General features: G+C 47.6%; 1 protein-coding gene across 1 annotated transcript in view; it reads left to right on the forward strand.

The window, feature by feature from the left end:
- NPHP4 (nephronophthisis 4) overlaps positions 1-25,064 on the forward strand; it is a gene marked incomplete at its 5' end in the record, with an annotated part of 72,593 nt that overhangs the window by 21,107 nt on the left and 26,422 nt on the right. Inside the window, 6 exons of the mRNA XM_008589419.1 lie at positions 3,160-3,221; positions 5,144-5,251; positions 6,572-6,720; positions 6,879-7,070; positions 7,538-7,725; positions 22,376-22,536. Of these exons, the coding sequence (XP_008587641.1) occupies positions 3,160-3,221; positions 5,144-5,251; positions 6,572-6,720; positions 6,879-7,070; positions 7,538-7,725; positions 22,376-22,536 (860 nt within the window). The remainder of the gene's footprint in view (positions 1-3,159; positions 3,222-5,143; positions 5,252-6,571; positions 6,721-6,878; positions 7,071-7,537; positions 7,726-22,375; positions 22,537-25,064) is intronic.

Raw genomic sequence — 25,064 nt, forward strand, 5'->3', positions numbered from 1 at the left:
CTGCCTTCCTCTGTCATCTTCTAGGCCGCTTTGGGGGTGGGTGGGGAGTGCTGTTGGGAAAATAGAATAGTTTGGTCAAGACCCTCACCTTGGGTCCGGTTGGGTGTGGTTCAGCATTCTTTATAAGCAAATTGTGTGTGTGTGTTTGTGTGTGTGTGTGTGTGTGTGTGTGTGTGTGGAGTAAGTGCACATGTGCGTCAATGTATTTTTTTAGTTTTGTTGCTATTCTTGTGTTCTTCGGGGGGGGGAGGGGGAGGAAGAGAGAGAGAGAGAGAAAGAAAGAAAGAAAGAAAGAAAGAAAGAAAGAAGGGGAGTTTGGTGAAGCAGGCAGGTGGGTCTTGGCCTTGGGTGTCCACTCTGCGCAGCCATGCTTTCCAACCTATGGCTCCAAGGACCTTTCGGCCGGTTACCTAGCTCATGGACCTGCGTGAAGGGGTCTGGTGACCCAGCCTGGCATGTAAAGGGTTTCTGGCCCAGTCTGTGAACGGGCTTGAGGGGTCTGGGAGCTCCAGACCCAGCCCTTGCTCAACAGTTGGCCCAGTTGGTGCAGGATTACCGGCAGGTAAAAGAACCCGACAACTGGCGTGGTCGCCTAGCTCTACAGTTGGCGTCACGAACAGGATTAAGAGCTAGACAATTGGCGCTATGAGGATTCCAGGCCTTAGCCTAGCCAGACAAGTGGCTTCTGCATGGAGCTCGGAAACTGTCTGTAGTAGATGCTCTGGGAGTTGGGGGGAGGTTTGCAGTTTTGAGACCAGTTGGGCCCTGGCAGAATCCTCATCTGCATTTTGCTTCTAGTGAGATTGTGTCTTCCTGGGGAAGCAGAGCTTGCTGGATGATTTGCAAACTCCTTCCGAAGAATATGGGCTTATTTCTGGAATCACAGGCTCCTCTGACAAGAGTGCTCCAGAGTTCCTCGGGACTACGTTAACTGGGCTTGTAGAACAGAGCTGGGCTGGGAGAGTGGAAGCTGCTCAAGAGGTGGCGGGACTGTGAGCTGTGCCTGCTGGGCTGGGCGGATGGCTCACCTGAAATTTTGGGGCTCCCTCTGGCCCGGCCCCCACTGCCTTCCTGTCCCCATGAACGGGCCCTCAGTAGATCAACAGGGCTTCCATCGACCCCTCAGGCTGGGGTGAACCTGCAGCCCTTTCCCAGGTGGGCTCTGGGAGCTGCTGGAAGGGGCTTGGGCAGCGAGTTGGCTCTAGGGGTGACAGCAGCACTGGATTTAGGGTGGTGCTGCAAGTATTTGGTTCCTCCTTGGTACAGAGTCTTTTTGTTATTGCCATTTTGTTGCAATTCAGAATGGAACAGGAAGTTGCTGGGCATTCTCTATACCAAGTATACAGGATTTTTTTTTTTTTTTTTTTGTCTTTTTCTGTGTCCGGCAATGGATCGCAACCCTCAGTGTCGCCCCCGTACCGGGCCGGGACCGGCAACGGGATCACAACCCTCGGCGCTGCTCCCGCGCCTCGCTCAGCCAGTGAGCGGGAACCGGTCTGTATGTGGGATCCGAACCCTCGGCGGGAGCGCCACCATGCTCCCGAGCGGCGCACTGTAGCAGTGCGCCACCGGGCCGGCCCCAAGTATACAGGATTTAAAATCACAGACCTCTGTGGTGTTCATTTGATGGTAGGTACCGAGTTTCTGCCCCGTGCTGTGTGCCGTGAGGATTCAGGGAGTCCAGGGAAGTGTGAGGACTCATTGCTTGACATGTCATGGCAGACATAGACCATGCAGGGACTTTGGAAAATGGAGGCCCCAGGGGAGGGAGGGATAGCTCAGGGCGGCAGCTGGGCCAAGCATACGGGCAGACCAGGTGTCTGGCCAGGTGAGGGTGACAGCAGGCGGAGCAAGGCCATGGCTGGAGGGTGCCATTTCTCAGGAGGCCCAGGATATTCTGGAAGTCCAGCAGGAGTGGTGTCTACTTGAAGTGGACAGAGTCTGTTCACCATGGAGGGGACTGTAATGAGCCAGGCAGGGCATGGACAGGATGGCTGGAGGTTAGGGCTGGAGGTTGGAGCCATGATCGTCAGGGTAACCAGGCAGATCACCCCTGCTGGCAAATGCCCAGGGCTCACACCATGTGCCAGCCACATCCTGGCCTCTGGGTGGGTGAAGGCGGCCCCTCAGGATGGGCTTGGGGTCTGGCTGGGGCAACCCGCACTGTAGACTGAAGGTAGTGACCACAGCGGATAAGGCGGATGGTGGTACATGTGAAATGACCATAAGGTGATAAATGGCTAAGGATGCCCAAGCACAGTGGTATAAGTGGTAGATTTTGGAGACTTGAGCTGTGCCGAGGGAGCTATGTGCTGGGGCGCAGACACTGAGCCTGGGCAGCTGCTTGGGCCTCAGTGTGTCCATGGGTCCCAGAGAGGGGGTGCAGAAGCAGCACACACACCAGCCTGACCTTCCTTGGGCCACCGTGCTGTGACAGAGCTTGGCAGGTGCAGGTGGCTCCCTGGGAGGACCTTGGCCTCACCAAGGTCAAAGGCTATTCCCAGCCCCTCACTGCAGGGGGACCACATGAAGGGCTGGCCTTGACTACTATTCCTGCAGACCTCCCGAAGCCCACTATGCCCACACCCAGAATTAGCAGGACTTGGAGAACAGGCTGTGTTAATGGGCATTGGAGGGGCCACTGGCCCGGCTGGCAGCATCTGCCGTGTGTCTGCTCCGGAGAGTTTCTTGTTTAATGAAACAGCAGTCGCAGTTGGCCTGAGCCAGGGAACCACTGGGGCAGGCAAACATCAGACAGGGCTGTGTCAAGGCCGGGTGTGTGAGTGGACGGAAAGATTGGAAAGCAGTAGAGTAAGCACGCTAGGGGACTTTGAGTGTCTGAAGCATTTCATATCTTGCTAAGCCTCACTCGTAATAAGACTGCCAGATCCCAGGAAGAATGAGGCAGAGCAAAGCGAAGAGGAAGCGGATTTAGCTCCAGTTCCATTCTCCCAGGCAGTGACCCGGGAAGAGCCTCCGTTTATGGCATTTTATGCAGCCAGGAGCCTTATGCATGCTGCCAAGCTTTTGGGTTGCGCCGGGCTGCTGAGCACGGGCTACAGATGAGGCGAGAAACGTGTTAAGTCTGGCTGTGGTGGGGTTCAGGGGCCTGCTGAACTCGCAGAGACTGACGGTGCTTCCTCGTGTGCTTCCTCCCAGGCCCTCCAGCGCCAGCACCCCAGGGTCTTGCTGCCACCCAGGACTCGCCTGTGGGACCAGGGGTAAGTCCAGGCCCCCTAGGGCCTACTTCAGAATTCCATAATAAATTACTTGAAAGTTCTGGGTGCAAGAAAATACTCCTTGTGTCTTTAAAAACAGTTGATCTGTTTGCTGTCATGTGGCTGGGCTTGCTGGCTGCAGTGGTGGGGGCATCTTTAGTCCCCTCTTGCCATTTCTGTGTGGCCTGTTCTCACGTGCCGGCTCATAGCGTCGGACTGTCAGGTTGGTGTCTGCCCGCTGGTTGTTAATGATGCTCCAGTTTGCTGTCTAAGGCATGTTTCAACATTTTAAAAAATGCTCTATTCTCCCTGGCAATTATGTCTAATGGTTGAGACTCTGTCAGGACTCAACAGCCTTTGTTTTTTTCTGAGAAGCACCTCTCTCCCAGACCTACTGTGCCAGGAGAGGGCATCTTACAACCAGCAGCACTCAGAGCTGCCAGGCTGCCAGGCACCAGCCGGCCCCGCAGGACCCCAGCTGGAGACCTGGCAGCCTGGCAGGTACATGGGATTTCCTGTGTGGAAGGAAAGGCTCCTTGTAGCTGGGCCGTTGCCTGGCCAGTGGGTCGGGCCATGGCATGCTCCTGCTTGGCTGGCCCTGGAATCTTCTGTGGACCCAGGGCTCACCTGTGGCTCTGGGCTGGCGAGACCTGAGTTGGCTTGTTCCTCCTGAGATGACTTTGTCTACTAGCATCACCCTGGAAATTGACTTTCTAGAAAAGTTGAATAATTCAGTATTGAAGGCTGTCTCCAGGAAGCAGCTTAATGTGTAACATACAGCTTGGAGACTGGATCACAAGTGAATATTACATTCGCCTGAAGATGCATGTCTGTGTAATTCTCACAATAGTCCTGCAAGTTAGGTACTCCCAGGCTTCCCAGTGGCCTAATCCAACATTTTCCCTGTAGCAGTTTCCACAGTACCCCTAAGTGCTCAGGGGCCACAGAGCAGCGCTCCCCACTTCCAGAGGCAGGAGAGGCCCACAACACTGGTGGGGTCAGGGGGATGAACAGACCCTGAAGGTCTCCTCTGTCCCCTGACGAAGCCATCAGCATGCCCCACTGCTTCACGCACCCCTCGTCCCTCCCTCAGTGCCTCTCCATCATGAGCCCTTCTCTGTGCCAGTACCTCCTTTGGGCCAACTGTCACTGTTGAAATGAACATCCCAAGTGGCTGTGTGTGTTGGAATCAGAGTCAGGACTTGAGATATGTGTCTTCAGTAGAGTGTGGGTCCCCATCCCTCCACATCAGCCTTTTTGTAGCAGCATTCATTTTAAAAATATTTGTAACATTTATAGGTTTATCATGTGTCAGGTACCATGCCAAGCCCTGCTCATTTAATTTTCACAGTAGTCCTGCACTTTAGGTACTGTTGTTATCCCCATTTTACAGGTGAGGAGACTGAGGCAAAAAGAAGTTAGCTGACTTGCCTGAGGTCATGTGATAATGAGGTGGTCGAGTGGGGATTCCATCCCTAGCTGTCTGTCTCCAGAGCCTGTGTCAGCTTCCAGTGTGGCCACTGCCTGTCTGACAGGAACCCAGGTGGCTAGAGTCGAAAGGGGCCTTGCAGGTGTTCGGTCCAGGGATGGAGGCGAAGCCCAAGAGGTCACAAGCCAGTCCCCTGCAACCCAAGACTCCTCCCCCTTCTCTACTTGCTTTTCCTTGTTAATAATATTTTTATTCAACTATTATGATCTGGGAAAGATCATGGAATCACACCTCTCTATAATTAAAATGAAGGAAATTTTGAAGCGGTTGTAGGTTCCAGAACAGCCACTGACCAGGAGACTGCAGACGTCACCCCGGCCGTGGCTGGATCCAGAGTTGTCCTGCATCCCGTGGGTCTGTGCTGCTGTATGGGGGGGGCTTTGCGAGCTGACCTGAGTGCACTTGATCATCTCACCCAAGCTCTCTTCCCTTCCAGTTGTCACTTTCCCAGCTGGCAGCTTCCTCACAGTCCCCAGCTCAGCGCCGCTCAGCCCGACCCACTTTACAGCAGCCAGGCGGCTCTCAGCCCTCCCCGGCCCAGGCAGTAAGTGTGCCCCCGCCCCCCACCTTCTGCCAAAGAAGCCACACAGTTCCTGAGTTCTGCGGATGCCTTTGATTTCTCAAGCTGTGCAGGGCCTCAGTTAACCCTATATGGGCTGTAGGGACGGGTGGAGTGGGGGCGTTGCTGACTTTCCTGCTTCAGACATACGCCGTCTTTCTGTCTCAGAGACTGGGGAAGAAAGTGTCTGTGAGCTCTTCTTGCCACAGCGCTTGATGGAGATTTTGGCCTCCCTGAGAAAACAGAGCGGACGTGCCTGAGATCTGTGAAGCAGCAGGAAAAGGCGCCTGTGGCCGCAGTTGTAAACAGAGGCCGGACAGTCTCCAGCCCCTGGGCTGCCCGGCTGTCAGCAGCTAGGGGAGAGTTGGTGGAGCCTACCCTTGGGTTCAGGTGGAGCTGGTGGCTAAGATAGGCTCATGTTGCCATTAACCTTGACAAAGTCACATGCAGTTTGGTCTCAAAACCCGACTGTTCACCTGTGAACTGCGCCTCCAGTCTTACCCTGAAAGTCTGTTGAGCAGAAATAGCTCCTGTTAGTTAGTCGTTGGAAAGCACTCGGCATCCAAGTGTCAGATGCCTTGTTCTGAAACATTCCTGGGGCTCAATCGCTGCTCAAGAGCTTGCCTGTCTTTTTATTATTGGTACTTGAGGCATGTGGGGGTTGCCTCTGGTTTTGTGGGATCCTCTTTGTGCTGAAACAGAAAGTGTGGGAGTCAAGCTTGAAAGAGAATATTCTGGGCCCCTAGACATGCTCTCCCTTTAGACTAGGTGGGGGGAGGCAGAAGGTGGAATACAGGTGAATGTCTAGACTGTTCAGGGGACGTGTGGACAAGAGAAACGTCCAGACACAGCACCAGGGCTCGGTACCACAGTTTATCTCTGAGTGTTGGAGGAAGCTTCCTTCATCTTTGTTCTATAAACATGTTTTGATATTAATTTACCATCTCAGGTGTCAAATATCTCCCATGGTTTATAAAACTGATGATTCCTTCCTTCTCACTTTTCGACTCACAAATCAGGTTGCCACGTGAATATGGGATACCCAGTTAAATGTTGTGTTCAGATTAACAGCAAATAATTTTTTAGTGTAAGTATTTCCCAAATATTGCATTGGACATACTTATACTAAAATTATTCATGTTTACCTGAAATTAAAATGTAATTGCACCTCTTGTGTTTTCATCTGCTGAAGGTTGCAACCCCACAGGGTCAATTCATTGATTAATCCCCTTAAATCTGAGCATTGTTGGTCGTTACAGGTTGAGAGCCTTGCTGGCCTCACCTGGAGTTCCTTATTTTGTTCAGCAGGAGCTCCCGTTGGAGGGCAGGATCTCTCACTTGGAAGCTGACCTGAGCCAGACTTCCTCTGTTCTGGAAACATCCGTCGAACAGCTACAGGAGCTGCCTTTCACACCTTTACATGCTCCTATCGTTGTGGGAACCCAGACCAGGAGGTGAGCTGCGGGCCTGGGAGGGACTGGACCAGGAAAGTGCTGTGCGATCAAACCGTGGTTCTCTGAACAACAGGCTTTACACGCAGAGGGCACCAGCAGGCCCTGCCATCTCTGCCATCCTTTCCTGGGAGGCTGGCTGAGGAGTCTTTGTGTTTTAGTTCTACAAGTCAGATTTCAAGAGCCTCAATGGTGCTTCTGCAGTCCTCTGGCTTTCCTGAGATTCTGGATGCCAATAACCAGCCCGCTGAAGCTGTGAATCCTACAGATCCTGTGAAGTTTAACCCTCAAAAGGAAGAATCAGATTGTCTTCAGAGCAATGAAATAGTGCTACAGTTTCTTGCCTTTAGCAGGTAGGTTCTTGAACGTTCTGCCTGTGTTATTCTTCCTGGCTTTCACATTTCTTGTGTGGTTCTGACCTGGCAGAACTCTGTATCTTCAGGTCTTATTACAGTAAGGAGTACTATCTGTTTTTATTTTGGCTGAGACCCACCCAAAGCCGTTCTAAATGCTTACGGCTTTGCCCAATCTTCTGTGGTCCTTAAGTGAAATGTGGACAGTGTGTTGCCCAGTTCTCATGAATTAGTGCAGCTCAGGGAACAGAATTCTCCAGCCAAGAGCATCATTACGCCTGGTGAGGGCTGAGTCTGGCTGGCTTGTTGAGATCTCAGTGCAGCTGTTCACGCAGGTGACAGGCAGCCTCTTAACATTGCCCCAGCAACTGCAGTGCCCCGACTGTCTCCCTATGCAAGTGCATGTCACAAACCCCAGGCTCCCTGTCATGGACATTTGACTAATTCAGAGCTGTTGTTGGATTTAGAGCAGCCCCGGATTACCGAGGAACGCCATGGCCAAAGACTGTGTATTTCACCTTCCAGTTCTACCGCTTCCCACCTGCGACAACGCCACGACTGCAGCTGGTCAAGCTGGACAAGGCTGGGAAGACTGGCTCAGGCTCCCTGTCCCACGTCCTTGTTCCAATCAATAAAGACGGTGCCTTTGATGCTGGTAAGTGCTTGTGCACGTGGTGAGCGCAAGAAATCCCACACCAAGCTTTGTGTGTAAATTGTATTATTAAAAAAATAATGTACTAAGAAAAATTTGAAACATATGCAGAATTTGAGAGAATGGTATGATGAGTCAGAGCACCAAGCAGTTATGAACTATTTCCCAACCTAGTTCCCTCCCCAGAACTATGGTTGTTTTGAGGCAGATTCTTATCTATAAATATTTCCTTATGTGTATCTAAAAGGCTAAGGAGTCTTTTTAAAAAAAAAATTTATTGAATCATAATTGATTATACATATTTTTGGGGTTCAACGTTGACATGTGTTGATCAAATCAACATTACTTGCATATATATTGTTACAAATTGTACTTATTCTTTATGCCCCTTGTCCAATCTCTCCCCAACCCCTTCTCCCTCCCCTCTCTAATTACCCTAGATTTCTTCTCTCCTTCTGAAAGAGTAATGGTTTACTCTGTTTTGTTATGGTTACTCTGTTCATTTGTTGCCTAGATGGTCTGTCCAATGCTAAGAGGTGTGCTGTTCATTTGTTGCCTAGATGTCTGTTTTGTTATGGTTACTCTGTTCATTTGTTGCCTAGATGGTCTGTCCAATGCTAAGAGGTGTGTTCAGGTTCCCCATATTATCATAGAGCAGATGCTTCTTCCATCACTCTGGAATGGGCTTTGTGGAGAGAGACATCCTTTTCTTTACTTTGGTCTCTGCTGGTGACTCTCCTTGTGTCAATGCACTCCAGTGACTGGCGGTCATTTGCATGGTGGTTGTGGCGTCCAGCCACTTATGCGGCAGCCGTGGTTATTGCAGTGGCTGTGGTGGGCCATTCACATGGAGGTGATGTTTTTGGCATGCTCCTTGGCACTGGTGGTGTGTCTGGTTGTGGGAGAGGGGTCCAGTCCCTGACTCCATGTTTCAGGTCCCCAGGTGGACCCTGAGGTGCTGGCAGTATGCCTGGGCCAGAACTAATTTTTTGTGCTTTGCTTACTTCTAGAATGGGGGAACTTCCTGTGGGGACCAGTACTTGAGCTCTGTGGTTTAGCAAAATTGCTGCTTTGCTGCTGATTCCGTAGGGAAGGCTTTTTGTGCAGTTCAGGTTGTAATGGTTGACTTTACAGGTACTTCTGGCTCTCCAAAGACCTGGTGCACCTAGGTTGTGTAGAAACTCTGATCTGCGTCTGAGTCTTTTCATCAAACTGCACCCCCTGCAATTCTATATTCCTGACCAGTCTCCTCTGAGTGGTCCTTCGCTGACTGGGGTGCTGGTCAGCTGTCCTTGCTGTGCCCCAGTGTTCCCCTGGTGGGCCTGTCTCCCCCACCGTCTGTGTTCCAAACACTTCCCATGGGACAGGCCGTGTGCCAGTCCCTTGTGATAACTCACTGGCCTCTGAATGGCTCCTTTTTTTCAGTTGTTGTGGCTCCTCATACCTATGTGGGTCCACAGGAACCCTATTAGTGGTCTTGGTGGCCCTCTTCTCCCCGCCACCTCCAGGCAACTCCATCCAAAGGGCACAGCTGTGGCTTTTGCAGGCTCCTGCTCCATGTGCTCAGCAGTTCCAGCCTTAAAGTGGCCATGACACAAAATGGTTGGAGCGGTATTTTCTTTCTCTCATCGTGGTTTCTCCCACCTTCATGAACTCCATAGGTCTCTTCACCTCTTCCCCTGAGCTCTAGCAGCCCTAGCTTGGCTGTTGTTGCTTTTATGTAGTTGTAAATTGGTTGACTTGTGGGAGAGAGTGACACTGGTGACTGTCTATTACACCATCTTGACCGGAAGCCTAAGGAGTCTTTTTTGAAAAACATAAACTTAATATTGTCTAACCTAAAAATTTAATAATAATTTCTTAATACCATCAAATACATAGACAATATTAACGTTCCCATAGTCACTTCATAAGGTTTTTTTAATAGTTTGTTCAAAAATAAGGTCCATATATTGTAACGAAGTGGTGTGAATCTTGCATGTCTTTACATCTGTAGTGGCTGCCACCATCCCCAGTCTCTTTTTTCTTTTTAGTTTATTCGTAGAAGAAGCCTCCCTCTCCTGTAGAGTGTCCATCCCACATGGATGTCCGTCCCACAGTCTGGTGTCCCTCTATCCCTCTTTTCTTGTAAATTGAGAGTTAGATACGGATGCATATTTTTTGTTTTTGGCAAGAATTCTTTGTAGCTGGTGGTAGTGTATACACCATCTCGGCAGCACCATAATGTCTGGCTTCTGCTTTTTATGTTACGTCAGTGGCCATTATGACCGTTGCTTGGATTGATTATTTCATTCAAGATTGCGCAGGGTGACATTCCACTTCTAGAACACCTTCTTTGTCGGCTGGAATGCTTCCTTAACCAGAAAGTTCCCCTCATCAAGTGTTTGGTTACCTCCAGGTACAGTTCAGGTAGGAAAGGCAGGATGATGCTTGATTCTTCCCCTTTATTTGCCAATTTCCAAAATAATGACATGGTTTCCTAGCATCCTTCAAGGGTGGGGCCAACGACTTTTGGATTTAAACTACAGTGGATAGAAACATACCTGGCATGTTGTTGTTTTTATTGGTGGTCAATTTTCCCATCTTTGGTCAGTGACACAGTTCATAAGGGACTGAGCTGGGGTCTGAGTTGCTGCTGCCTCTTGAGGCGGGAAGTAAAAGGTAGGAAGAAAAGCTACATTGCAGAACTGACCCCAGGTGGAAGCCAACACCATTAACATCAGATGGAGCAGACAGAGGCAAATGCAGTGCTAGGTTAAGTCATAACCAGGAGAATCATTCACTAGGAAAATAAGTAGCTCTGAGTCTGTGAGCCTCTAACATAGATAGCCTCAGAATAAAAGGAAAAATTAATGGACTTATACGGAGAAATTGACAAACCCCGCAATCATAGGGAATTTTGACACACCTCTCCAGTAAACTGATAGATCAAGCAGAAACCAAATTAGTAAATATATTATACAATACAATTTGAAGAGGTGATCTCAGAAAACCTATACATCCAATTTGGAGAATATGTATTATTTTCAAGCATACTTTGAAACTTATAAAAACTGATCATTCATATATATATTTTAGGCCTATACCAAGAGAATCAATGTCAAATATAATTATGGCATTCTCTGATCATAATGCCACAGGGTCAGAAATCAGTCACTCTCTCTTCCATAAATGCTCCAAATTGCTGTAATTTTTTTGAATTTTAAAACATACTTCTAATTATTCCATGGGTCAATGAAATCAAAATAAAAATGACTAATTATTTAAAACGGAATGACAAAATAATATTGTATATCAAAACTTGTGAGATGCAAGAAAAATGGTAATTGCAGGGAAATTTGCAGTTTTAAATGCCTGTATTGGGGAAGAAGAAATAATCCTTCATACAGATGTAATTGTTCACCTCAAAAGTTTTGGGTGAAAAAACAGAACCAACCCAATAAAAGTAGAAGAAAAGAAATGCAAAAATGACCATAAATGCTTAGGAAACAAAGCAACAGTCGAAAGGATCAGCCGCACAGTTGGGCATGAGGAGTCAGCAGGTACAACAGGTCGTGCTCCTTGTTTCTTGTCCGAGGTGAGAATCCATCCAGCGTCAGGTGGAGGAGATTGAAATACTGCTGTTCTTTATAATATATTTATTTATAATGGAGCAACTAGGGAACGCGGTCAGTCTGAGAGCCAGCTGTGCTTACTGCTGCCCACCCCTGAACTGGCTGACTGACAGCTGCAGGCCTCTCCCCGGGGGTAGAGCCGTCGCCCTCTGCAACCCTAGAGGCACATCTGAGACTTGAACGTGCTCTCCTGTGGCCAATCTGAGGAGAAGAGAGCAGTGGGGAGGGGTGAGCAGCCGAGGCCCTGTCCCTTCTCCTTTCTCCATAACCTCAGTTGGAGGAGCGGCTCCTGCCCTGAGAAGAGCATGTGCTGGGCTGGGAGGGGGCACAGCAGTACCCTCTGCATGGAGGCGCGAAGCCAAGGGAAGGACATTCTCCTACAGCAGTTCCCGGGTTTGCTTCTCTCAACTCACTGGCTTTAACCATTAAGTTTATGGCCAACTAGGGGTGAGGCCATTGTCTGGAGACCAGTCACCACCCCAGAGTGGTTTCCAGCTTTCCTGAGATCACTTCTCCCAAACTAACCACCTTTCCTTTGTCCATCCTCCTGGGACAGTTGTGGGCAGTTCAGCTTATGTCCCCAGAAGGCTCTGAAGTGGATCAGAATAACGCACTAATTTCAAGGCTCCTCTAACCCTTGCTGAAAACGCATTCCCGATTCTCTTTCCCATTCCAAGTTCTACGCAATCATTTTGTCTAGTGTGGATCATCAGAGGTTCTGCAGTGAGGTCGTTAAACAGTAGCGTTGAGATCATTCAGTAAAAAGGCCAGCCACTTAGAGCTGCACCTGACTTGAATATAAACCCCTTTCCATGATGAATTTCCCAGGGAGAAATTAAAGTCCCCAAATTAAATTTTCTTAAGTTGAAGTCCAAAGAAAATTAAACTCCAAAAATTAAAAATTAAAATAAAAAATTAAAAATAAAACTCCAAAAACAGATTTTCTTGTCATTATGAATTAAAACTCTGAGTTCAAATTCTTAAGTTAAACTCCAAAAAAAAAAAAAAAGTTCCTTTCAGTTTCTTATATAGCAAAATCTCTGCCACAGGTGTCCTCTGCCTGGTCAGGTTGGGGTTCCCTTCAGCAGCTGCAGCTAGGGAAGTGGGGTCCTCCCTCAACGGGCACGGTTCCTTGGGGAAGTTCTTTTGGTTCAGCACCAAGTCTCTCATGAGCCTCACTTGAAAGATATTTGTTGTTTTTGTTGAAATATAATATGCAAATGGTAAAATGCACGGATCTCAAGTGTATAGTGTAATGACTTTATAAAAATTAACTGATTTCATTTTTTTAGAGCGGTTTTAGATTTACAGAAAAATCAAGACTGTCCCTCCAGCAGTTTCCCCTGTGATTAACATCTTGCATTGGTGTGGCTCATTTGTTACAATGGATGGACCAATATTGATACATTATTAATTAAAGCCCGTAGTTTACTCTTTGCATTATACAGTCTGTGAGTTTTGACAATTGCATAACATCATGTGTCCACCATTACGGTATCATACAGAATGATTTCACCGCCCTAAGTACCCCCTGCAATGTTGCCGGTGCTCTACCCGTTCATCCCTACCCCCCTCCACTGGCAACCACTGATCTTACTGTCTCTGTAGTTTTGTCTATTCCAGAATGTGGTACACTTGGAATCATACCGTATGTAGCTATTTCAGACTGGCTTCCTAGCAGCGTGCATTAAAGGTTTCTCAGTGTCTTTTCGTGTCTTGACAGCTCATTTCTTTTTATTGCTGAATAGTACTCTGTTGTATGGAAGTGCCGCAGTTCATTCATTCATTCCCCTATTGAAGGGCATCTTGGTTGCCTCCAGTTTTTGGCATTTACGAATAAAAAAGCCTTTATAAACATTTGTGTGCAGGATTTTGTGTAGACATAAATTTTCAACTCATTTGGGTAAGTACCAAGGAGTGTGATTGCTGGATCATATGTTTAGTTTTGTAAGAAACCGCAAAACTGTCTTCCAAAGTGGCTGTACCATTCTGTGTTCCCACCAGCAGTGAGTGAGTTCCTGTCGCTCCACGTCTTTGCCGACGTTTGGTGTTGTCAGTGTTTTGGATTTTAGCTATTCTAGTAAGTATGTAGTGGCATCTTGTTTCCATTTGCCATTCCCTAGTGACATACGATGTGGAGCATCTTTTTGTGTGTTAATTTGTCATCTTTATGTCTTTTTTCACAAAGTGTGTGTTTAGACAGACACCTGAACAGATGTCTTTGTGTATTTTGGATGCAAGTCCTTTTTCAAATATGTGTTTTGCAAATATTTTCTCTCAGTCTCTGGCTTGTCTTTTTCATTCACTTACCGGCGTGTTTTGCAGAGCAGAAGTTTTTAATTTTAGTGAAGTCCATGAGTTCACCAGTTATTTCTTTCATGGATTGTGCTTGGTGTTGTATCTAAAATGTCATTTCCACATCCAAGGTCACCTAGATTGTGTTCTAAGTCATCTCCTAGAAGTTTTATAGTTTTGTGTTTTTCATTTAGGTCTATGATCCATTTTGATTTTTTTTTTTTTTTTTTTTTTTTTTGTCTTTTTCTGTGTCCGGCAACGGATCGCAACCCTCAGTGTTGCCCCCGTACCGGACCGGGGACCGGCAACGGGATTGCAACCCTCGGCGTTGCCCCCGCGCCTCGCTGAGCCAGTGAGCGGGAACCGGTCTGTATGTGGGATCTGAACCCTCGGGCGGGAGCGCCGCCGCACTTCCCAAGCGGCGCACTTATCCAGTGCGCCACCGGGCCGGCCCCATTTTGATTATTTTTTATACCAGGTATAGTTTTTATAAAGTGTACACATCTGTGTAACTACCACCCAACCCACCTGGGGCTGTAGGGCCTCTCTTATCCACCCCCTCGACTGCAATTTCTAACCTCCCCAAGGGAACCACTCTTCTGAATTCCATCACTATAGACTACTTCTGCCCATTTTTTTTTTTAACTTAAATGGGACCATTTTGATTCTAACTTTTTTTTGGCTCTAACTTCCTTTGCTCAACATCGTGTCTATGAGATTTGTCCGTTTTGCTGTCAATAGCAGTAGTTCCTGGCTGTATAGAAACCAGTGTCTGGAGATTCCACAGTGTTTTTCCCTTCAAACAGGCACTTGAATTGTTTCTAGTTTTTGGATCTTTTGAATACGTTGCTGTGGACATTCTTTTGGTGCACATGTGCATGTGTTTGTCGAGTTGGGTATGTGAGGTGCTTTGTGAACTGCTGGGCTGTGCGGTAGCATACGTTAGGTTTGGTAGATTTGCTGAGCAATTCTCCCCAGTGCCTGTGCCAGTTCACACGTCCTTCAGCAGTAGACTGGAAGCAGTAGGTTGAAAGCCACTTGTGTAATGGTTGCTGGCTTTGTTTGTTCTCTTGACCACCCTGGTGGGTGTGCAGAGGCACCTCGTTGTGGTTTTTGTTTCCCTGACTGACGATGTCGAAGACCTTTCACATGCTTATTGGCCTTAAGGGTGTCCTCTTCCGTGAAGTGTTTGTTCTTACTGTGTTGCCTGTGTGTGTGTTTTAGTTTACGGCCATTATGTGTGTGCCCTTCTTCAGATACTGTGCATGTCTCCTCCCACTCTGTGGCTTGACTTTCGACTTTGTTAGTGGCATCTTTTGGTTAACAGTAGTTTTCCATTAAAATTAAGTCCATTTATCACTCTTTTCTTTCATGGAAAGATTTCCTAAGCTGGGCATAAGAAGTTGTTTGTCTCTACAAAGTCTTGAAGATATCCTCCTGTGTTATCTTCTGGCGGCTTTATTTATTTATTTATTTATTTTTGCGTTTCATATTCAGACCTGGAATTCATCTGGGATTGATTTTTGTGTATTGTGGGAGGTAGGGATCAAGATTCATGACCTTCATTTAAAGAATCCAAACAGTTAACAAGACATACAAGATTTTAAGAGCACTGGCCCATATACCCCAGATTTAGAAAACCAGCCAATTCCCAGCCCTTGAATAGTTATCCTAAGTAAAATTGTGTTCCCAGAATGTAAAACTTGACATCACCAGAGACTTGGGGTGTCTGAAGAGTGAGGGTGGATAGGGGAAGCCTGGGCCACAGCTTCTCCATGCTACTGCCATCCTAGATGGCAGGGTCTCCTCCTAGAAGGTGGTGTTTGGGATGTTCTTGTCTCCTGGCAAGAGCCTGGTACGGTCTGGGCTCTTTCCACATACATCCAGTGGGAGGAACGCAGCCTCCTGAGTGGAAGCTTCTGGAGCCCTGGGCTCCTCCAGACAGTGCTTTTCCTTGTTATTTGGTGTTGTGAGTTGCGAGTGGCATTTCTTTTTGTCAGTGCCTTTCCTTCAGCAGTGGGACATACCTCTAGTGTTTCTTCACCTCTGTGCCTTCTTTCCTCTTTTTCTCCGTTGCTTCTGGCCTGGACTTCTGTCGTTCTAACATGTCCCTCTCACTGTTATTGTCCTGTGGGTCTTCCTTAGCATGAGAGCTGAAGTCATGGAGTTCTGGGTCAGCCGAGAGCATCCGTTCCTCCAAAGAACTCCTGTCCGTCTTCCTGCTCGGGACTCGCCCAGCCCCGAGGTGTTGTGCCCCAGACCCACGCCCAGCCCAGTCTGGACACGCAGTACTGCCGTGCCTGCTCTGCTCTGAGGCTCTTCTCTCTCGTGCCTTTTCCTGGTGCCCTCACCTGTGTGCCCCACCGGCAGAGATCCTTTGGTGCATCTTGGAATACCTGCTTTCACTACTCGTTGACCTTTTCCCCGACTCATTTGAAAGTAAGTTGTGGACATGGTAACGCTTTACCTCTAAACGTGCAAAATGCATCTCTTAAAAATGATACCTTTTATGTATGTGCAATTCTATTGTCACATTTAAGTTAACTAATAAGACTTTCATAGTAAAATTTTACCGTTTGTCCCCATATATATTTTTTGATTTGGGATCCAATCCAGATTCATGTATTGTATTTGTAGTTATCCCTTTAATCTATAGTAATCCCCTACATTCGTTTTCCAATGACATTGACTTTTTGAAGAGACCAAGCGAGTTGACTTGTAGGCTGTCCCATGTTCTGTGCTTATCTGATTGTTTCCTCAGGTTTTTCTGGAACTTGTTGCCTTATCCCACTAGTTCTAGCACACTGGGAGTCAGGGCTAGAGGCTCAATTTGCTTCTAGATTTTGGCTTGAACACTTCGCTGTCAGTGCCTTGTGCCTACATCCCATCCTGTCAGGAGGCACAAGTGACGATCGTCCCATGTTAGGATGCTAATTTGGTCACTCAGTGAAGGCACCTACCCCCAGATGTCTCCGTGGATAGAGAGTTTTTCCCTTTGCACTTAGAGGAGAATTCTTAGGGCTATTCTTTGGCTCCATGCAAATATCTGTTTTCCAAAAGCCTTTCACCTCCTGTTTTAACACCCTTGGCTGAGCTTTGCTTGGATCAATTATTTAACTGGAGTTTTTGAAATGGTAATTTTTCTAGTTTTATCATTTGACCTCCTTTTATTAGTTGATATTCTTCTATCAAAAAAGAACTTCCTTTATCAGCCAGGGATGAAGTATGTATGCGCCCTCCAAAGAAGACAGTTTGATCCTTTCCCTTTGATTGCCAATTTTCAGAGTAAGAAGTTGGTGTAATGGTTACTCCAGTAGTAGCAATTGAGGTTTTAGATGTCTGGTTTCTTGTTTTGTCTTTCAAGTATCACTATGATCTCTTGGATTTTTGTTTATGCATTGTGTTGCATTCATTATTTTTATTTTCTATGCACACATTTCTCCACATTTGGCCAGTGGGAGCCCTTTGGGTTAACTTGTGAGTTGCTTGGCCTGCTCTCGTTGGCCATGGCACATCCTGCTTCCTGGAACAGCAGCATCCTGGGTGGTCTTGTGCCCTCCCTGCCACCACCCTTTCTCGGAGGAGCCTGGTCTCCCCCAATGGGGGATGCTGTTTAGAGATCAGGATCTGGGGTGCTTTTGATTCTGGGGTCTTGCTGCTTCAGAGCCTTTCACTGGGAAGAGCTGGGGAATATATATTAAAACATGAGTTCATATCACTGTTTCTAATTCAGATTTTGAATTTTTTCCTTAAATTTTCTTATTTTATTTGTATCTTTCTTACACAGAAAAGTTGTTTCTGATAATATACTTATTTACTTAACCTTACAATCTACCTAATGTATTTTCAAAATTGCATTGCTGCTGATAAAATTAACAAGGCATGTTGATGAAGTTCAGGTGCTTTGCAGTCCTTTTCATCTTGGCTCTATCCCACTGAGGGTGCAGAGTCAGCAGTGTTTGACCCAGAGTCCTGCAGATGATTCATTTCTCTGTGGAGGTCATGTTGCCAATTTGGTACTCAGTAAGATACATTTGTTTCACTTTGCTTTCAGTTTATGTTTGCTTCCCTTCCTTTTTGATTTAATAATTTAGGATATTTATGTGGCTCGAAATATAAGACTGTAGTCGGATGTACACCAAAGCCCCTGCCACCCTTACCCATTCTTCCCCAAGCCCTGGCCTCCCAGGGGAACCTGGTTTTTAGTTTCTGGTTTATCCTTCCAGGGTTTTTGTTTGTTTTTTCAAAAATAAGCATCAATTTATATTTTTACTTGCATTTTTTTCTTATCCAGTAGGTAACATACCAAATGCACTCTTTTGCATCTATCCCTTTTCAGTCTGCATTACATCTGAGTTTCACTCTGTTTGGACTCTTCCCATAGCTGCGCTGCACGGCACGCCATGTGGTGGCTGCTCTGTAGTTTACCCAACTGGTGGACGTTTGGGTTATTTCCAATATTTTGCTACCTCAAGTAATGCAGCAGTAGGTAATCTTGTGCTTCTGGTTCTAGAAGTGGGATCAGCTCTGTCAGGGTGTCACCCTCTGTGCTCCCCTAGCAGTGTGAGAGGCTGCTGTGACCTCAGGACCCCGCCCTGCAGAAGATTTGTTACACTTTGGGAGTTTTATAATCTGATAGATGTGAAATCAATGTTAGTGAAGTTTTGATTTGCACTTCTTTTATAATGAGTGAAGTTGAGCATCTTTTATATTTTTCTTTCTTCCTGTGAAAGTTCTATTTGTATCTTTTCACATTTTCCTATCAGGTTTCTAGTCTATTTTGTCCTGTATTTGGGGGAGCTCTTTATTTACTAGGGAGATTAATCTTTGTGATATAAATTGCAAATGTGCTTTCCTACTTTGTCATTTCTATTTTCACTTTGCTTATGGTGGGTTTTGCTATGTAAAAAGTTTTGTTTTTATGTAATCTAGTGTATCAGTCTTTTATTGCTTCTAGATTCTTGAGTCATGGAAAGAAAGGTTTTTCTCTCCCTCATTGTAGAGAGATTTAGGTATGTTTTCTTCGGAGATGCATAGGTTTCTTTTTTTACACTTAGATTTTTGCTCAGTTTGCAGTTTATCCTGTTGGGTGATGAGAGATATGGATCCAGTTTTATCTTTTTTCAGATGGCTATCCAGTTGACCCAGTGCCATTTGTTAAAAAGTCCATCTTTTCACCAGTGACTTGAGAGCCACCCTTATCAAATACCAACCGTTTTAAAATACTTGGGTTTATTTCTGGATTTTCTAATTTGTTGCATTAGACCAGAGGTTGACTGTCTTCTGTTAAGGGCCCGATAGTAAATATTTTAGGCTTTCTGGGTCACATATGGTCCCTGTTACATTTTCTTCTCTTTTTTTTTTACAATGCTTTATAATTCTTTTTTTTTTTTTTTTTGGGAAGCTGGCCAGTATGGGGATCCGAACCCTTGACCTTGGTGTTGCAAGACTGTGCTCTAACCAACTGAGCTAACTGGCCAGGCTATGACCCTTAAAAAATGTGGAAACTGTTCTTAGCTCACGGCTAGAGCAGGCCTGTGGGCTGCAATTGCCGACCTCTGTGCTTGGCTATGTCCACCGTCGATGCAGCACCGTCTCACTGGGCCTTGCGGTTTCATCTGTGGCCAGGCGAGTCCCCCACCTGCTCCTCCTTGCAGGGTTTCCCTGAGTATGCTTGCTCGTGTAGTTTCCATAGAAACTTGTTAGTGTCTTGTTGGGATTCTGTGAGATTTATAGATTAGCGTGGGGAGGAGCCGCACCTTCATGCTGGGAGGTGTTCCATCCAGGAGCCAGGCGCCACTCCATATGCTCATTTCTACTTTTGTGTCTTTCCAGAGAGCTTCAAAGTTGACCTCGTATCGGTTTTGCTGTTTCCTTGTTTTCTAATTAGTTATAATTTGTGTTTATCTTTACTACAATTTTTTCTTTTATTCTCCTTTCATTTTGGCATTCTTTATTGTTATCATCCTAATTTTTTTAGTTGCTTAAATTTATTTTAATTCTTTTGTTTTTGTCGATATGCACTATTCAAGGGTGGGGATTTTTCTTTGATTACCGCTTTATGTTTGGTTGATTCTGATAAGTAGTGTTTTCATTTTTCTTATTTCTGGAAAATTTTCCTTTTTGATTGTGTTTGCCCTTTGGCATATAGTTATTTATGAGTGAGTTGTGAATTTGTTTTTAAAAAATTTTTGTTACTAGTTCCTAGTTTATTGTATTGTGATCAGAGAATACTTTTTGTATTATTTCTACTTATGGAGTGTATTTAGGTTTATTTTGTGGCCTAATATGCAGTCAGTTTTTTATTAATGTTCAAAATACACTCGAGAAGATGTATACTCTGCTACTGGGGGATAGTGTTAGATTCATATCAGCATGTGCTCCAGGTTATAGGCTAGCTGCTCTGGCCTTCTGCATCCTTATTTACTGTCCACTGGCTCTGCCTGTGAACGAAAGTGGTTAGTCTCCATCATCACTGTGTTTTCATGTATTTCTCTGCAGATATTCAGAAATGTTAGACATTTATTATGAATTGCAGATGTTTATAAAGTGTCCGTCATCCAAGGGAGTTTTGGATGCCTGCATGAACAGGAGGAAAGGTGGAGGCTGTGAAGAGGGCTGGAAGAGGGCCACCCAGACAGGGGAAGGAGCACCCACCAGATGTGTACCTGGGTGTGGGGCTGCCCGGAGGAAGCAGCATGGATTCCAGCTGGGCTGGGGCACAGTGTTCTTGCAGGGGGTGAGGCAGTTGCACTGCCCCGGGAGTGTATTCTCAGTTCAGCCTGTGGTCGGTGCCATCAGAGACCTCTGGGCAACGTGGAGATGGCACAAGGGTCTCTGGGCAGGTGCTTCAGCAGTGCTGTGGGGTGGGCTATAGGAGGCTGGACCTCAGGGATGGCCACTGAGGAACCCTCTGCTTAAGCAGGAAAGGAATACAGAGGTCTGAGCCTGCAGGGGGAAATGTTGGGAGGTCTGGTCTGTGGAGCCTGTGACTGCCCAGGCCAGAATGGCCCGATGCCTGCCACGCCTCCCCTGCAGGAGCACCCAGCACACCATCGGCTCTGGGTTGTGTTGGTCTCTCCCCAAGACCCTGAGCTCCATAAGGGCAGTGACCTGGTGGTATTGAAAGGACCTGACAATGATGGGATGTAGCAGTGGTATTGAGTGAGGCTGGCCCACGGGGTGTTGGAGGAGCTGGCTGGGGAGAAGACTGTAGGGAGGGGCTGCATTCAGGGTATACCTAGTACTCTGTGCGGGTCCGTGGTGCAGGAGAGGCTGTGGCGGGGGTGCAGAAGCACCCTGGGTGTCACTTGGGAAGACCACCGGCATAGGTCTGGCTGGTGTGGAGGGAGGGCCCCTGCTGCTCCTCCCCAGCAGCCCAGGCCAGCAGTGGGTGGGAGCCCTGTGGTTAGTGCTCGAGCCTGGGCTTGGTGCTCAGGGTCTTCGTTCCAGGGCCCATTGTACCTCTGAGAAGTACTGAGAGGCTCCCGTGTGTGCATGGCTGTGTCCTGAGCTCTAACCAGGTGCCACAGTCCTCAGAGCTGGCTGGTGGGGCAGGAATGGGGGTGAGGCGTGACTTGGTCTGGTTACCTCTGAGATGACATACTGGGGACATGCCTGCCATTGTGTGATGTTTACTGCCAGCTCCTCCTCATCTTTGTCCTGATTCCTTACTTGCCTTTCCACTCTGTGAGATGTGCCTTTGATTCCTTCTATGGTTGGAACTTAAGCAGCTGGCCCACCCTGGAGCACTCCAGTCCCTGCTGCCCCTCAGCCCCCCAGTGCTGGAGCCCAGCATCTCAGGCAGTGTCCCCTGTCCTGACCCATTGCACTCAGGCTTGCTGCTGAAAGCACTGTCCCCTACTCTTGAGGAAAACAGATGGGACATTAGTCTTTAGTCCCCGCCATGGGTTGAGGTGGCTGGCGGTGGGGTGGAGAGGACCCATGGCCAGACCGTTCTGAGTCTCAGTGTCACGTGGGCCCGGTGGCAGGGGTGCTAAGTAAGCAGGCGCCCTCCTCCCCAGACCAGAGTTCAGCCTCTGCTTGTCAGGTCTCCATAAACACTGTCGCCGCCACTGATGGAAAAGAGCAATGCTGTTTTGAGTGTGCTTCCAACATGGCTGTTGCCTGCGCTTTAACTAATGACGATTCCAGTGGCATTTTTGTCAGTGTAGGATGAATGATGATGCCACTTGAAGAAGATGAAGGCAGAGGCCGCCTTCCAGCTCCCATCTCTCAGCCACAAGCCGGGAGCGCACCCCAAAGAGGAGCCCTGCGACTCCCCAGGCCGCTGCCCTCCTGAACAAGGCACGGAGGGGCTCTGTCTCAGCCTGGCGCTGTGTGTGTGTGTGTGTGTGTGTGGGGGGGGTCTGGTGTCGATGGTACATATAGACTACATTTTTCCTTAAATTCTTTGTGCCCAGAATAATAAACTCCCTGATGAGCCCCATCAGTGCGCTGGTTGCATCCATCATAGACTGTTTTACAAGGACTTGGTGAAACACAAATCTTATTTTGGGAGGAGTTTATCATATATATTGGAAAGAAATGTAGTCTTCTGAACAGGGCTCTTCATTTTTTGTTAATTTGGATATTTTATGATGTTTTTGATTAATGTGTTTTTTAACTGTAACTATGATGGAAGCAGAAATTAGTAATCATGACCAGAGTGGAAATGTCCTCAAGTGGAAAGATGACAAATGGCTGTAATTACTTTTGGACTCATTTGGGCCTTTTCTTCACAGGGTCTCCTGGCTTCCAGCTGAAGTATATGGTGGACCCCGGATACCTAAAACCTGGAGAGCAGCGCTGGTTCCTCCGCTACCTGGCTGCGCAGACCCTGCAGCTTGATGTCTGGGATGGGGACTCCTTGCTTCTCATTGGATCTGCTGCTGTTCAGATGAAGGTAGTGGCTTTCCTGCAGGACAAGCAGGGCAGGTGGCCGCATCCCTCGTGAGAAGAGTCACTGTGGTGTTGGTCACTGTCCTGTCCTGGACTGGATGGCTTCTTGGTTCACTAATTAAAAACACTGCTGTGTTCTCTGCTTTCTGAAAGAAAAAGATTTTCCAAAAAGTCTTAATCTGTAGTGCTAGGCATTTGCTCAGTGAACTCTTTTTTTTTTATCCTTTTGTCTTTTATCGTGACCGGTAACGGGATCGCAACCCTCGGTGTCATGCCCGTACTGCGACCGGCAATGGGATCGCAACCCTCGGTGTCGCGCCTGCACCATGCTCAACCAGTGAGCGGACCGGTCTGTATATGGGATCCAAACCCTCGGCGGGAGCGCTGCTGCGCTCCCAAGCGCTGCACTCTACGGAGTGTGCCACCAGGCCGGCCCATCAGTGAACTCTTAAAATCAAACTTGGTTATCAATTTCTCCTGCAAACCAACCTCCTGGCTAATGTCACTCTGCTCCTTTGACCATAATGAGGGCAGGTGCCAGGTCTGCCTTGTTACCACAGTCCCTGGAGGGCCCAGCTGCAGGGGTACACCTTCAGGATTGGATAAATGAATGAATGGGATGTGCGAACGTTATCTGATTCCTGTCATCAGTTGCGGGAACTGTGCTTTTCTAATTGTAATGAGAATTAGGATCTAACTCTTCCTCTTTTTCTTTTTTTTTTTTTTTTGACCTGTAAGGGGATCACAACCCTCTGCATGGTGTGGTCCACACCACGCTCAGCCAGTGAGTGCACTGGCCATCCCTGTATGGGATCCAAACCCGTGGCCTCAGCGCCATCAGTGCCGCTCTCTCGCGAGTAAGCCATGGGGCCGGCCCAGGATCTAACTCTTTTTCTAGTTGTGCTTTCCTAGTCTCCTCATGTATTAAAACCTAAGTCCGTGCGTTCATTCATCCATTCATTCACTCTTCTTCCCTGGGCTTTCTCCCCAAGGCTTCTCTGTTGCCTGGGGGTGGGGGGCGGCAGAGGATCAACGAGAGTTACCATGACAACTCCTGGGCCACTTTCATGGCTGACGTGATGTCCTGAGAACTTTCCTCCTGGCCCATGGGGTGGAGGCGGGAGAGGATATAGCGTCATAATTACAGCTTCCAAATCTCCAAAACTTACACACTTTTCTGTGATTCCACATAGCTACTTTCCTTCTGGCTTCCAGCTGCAGCCACCTCCCCAGTTTCCCTGCCTTAGCCTTGCCCCATCTAGTAGCCTCGTGATTACTGGGAAATACAGATCCCATTGCCCCTCTGTCCTGTCTGTGATGTGCTCGTGGTGGGCCCTTCCTCCCGACACTGTCTCCTCTTCCTCTGGGGCTTCGCCTGCCCCTTCCTTCCTCTGACTGATCCTGCTGCACCAGCCACCGAGTGACTCAGCCGTCCCCAGCCTCAGTGTCCTTGTCTGTGAGGAGGGTGATGCCCCCTGGAGAGTGTGAGAGGGCAGTGCATTCAGAGCACCCTGGCAGGGTCCACGCAGTGAGGACTCAGCAGTTGCTGGCTGCTGTTCTGATTACTTACCCTGGTCCTCTGTTCCCACTAGCGTCATGGTGCAGGTCCCCAGGGTCATTGTGGCCGCTGCATGTCTGTGACACGTTGGGGACTGTAGAGGCCTCTCTTCCTGCCCAGCTGAGCCCTGCGCCCCTTCTTTACTGTCATACTGTTGTTCAGCATGGAGGCAGTAGAGCCATGTGATTTCTTTCTATGTGAAGAGCCCCTTAAACACTGTCATGTTGACTGATACAGACTTGGATAAATTAAAATTAAATTTTTCTTTTTTTAAAATAAAAAAGCCTTTTAACTTTAAAATGTAGGTAGAAAAGATGGAAAATTGCAATAAAAAAGGATAATCCCTTGTGACTGCAGATGCTGAGACAGTGAAGATGCTCCGTTTACCGTTTGGTAGACTTATCTTCTGCAGGGCAAGGGTGCACGGCGACTGTTCCTTACCCTGTTCTTGGACATTCAGGTGCTTTCTCTCTAGTCTCATTATTGCAGTGGGCGTCTTGAAGGTCGATGTTTGTGCCCTTGTCAGCTGACGTCCTGAGGATAGTGATGGTCACACGTTGTTCGGCCATGAGAGCCGTTGCTTTCAGGGACTGATGCTGTAACCCTCGGCCTAGCCCTTCAGGGTAACCCTATCACTATCCTCGTTTCCAGCAGAGAAAGCCGAGGCTCAAGGTCATGCTGATAATAATCAGAGCTTGGGTTTTAGCCCATTTCCGACCCTGAAGCTTGTGCTCTTTGCTATTAGGTCCCCCCAAATGACACGTTCCCAGAAGCAGAAACGGTGCAAACATGTGGGCTGCAGGTGTGTGGGGCCAGATGGGGGCAGGGAGCCTGCCAGCCCGGCCCTCCTGTGCTTCTGCACACTTGCCTCTGCAGGGTGCTAGCCTTTTTAAAAAAAATGTGCAATTTTGATAGGTGAGGAATGATACCTTGTTTTTTTTTTTTTTTTTTTTTTTTTTTTTTTTTTTTTTTTT

The sequence above is a fragment of the Galeopterus variegatus genome, unplaced genomic scaffold, assembly GCF_000696425.1.
Source record: "Galeopterus variegatus unplaced genomic scaffold, G_variegatus-3.0.2 Scaffold5430, whole genome shotgun sequence".
In the NCBI taxonomy this organism is placed as follows: Eukaryota; Metazoa; Chordata; class Mammalia; order Dermoptera; family Cynocephalidae; genus Galeopterus; species Galeopterus variegatus.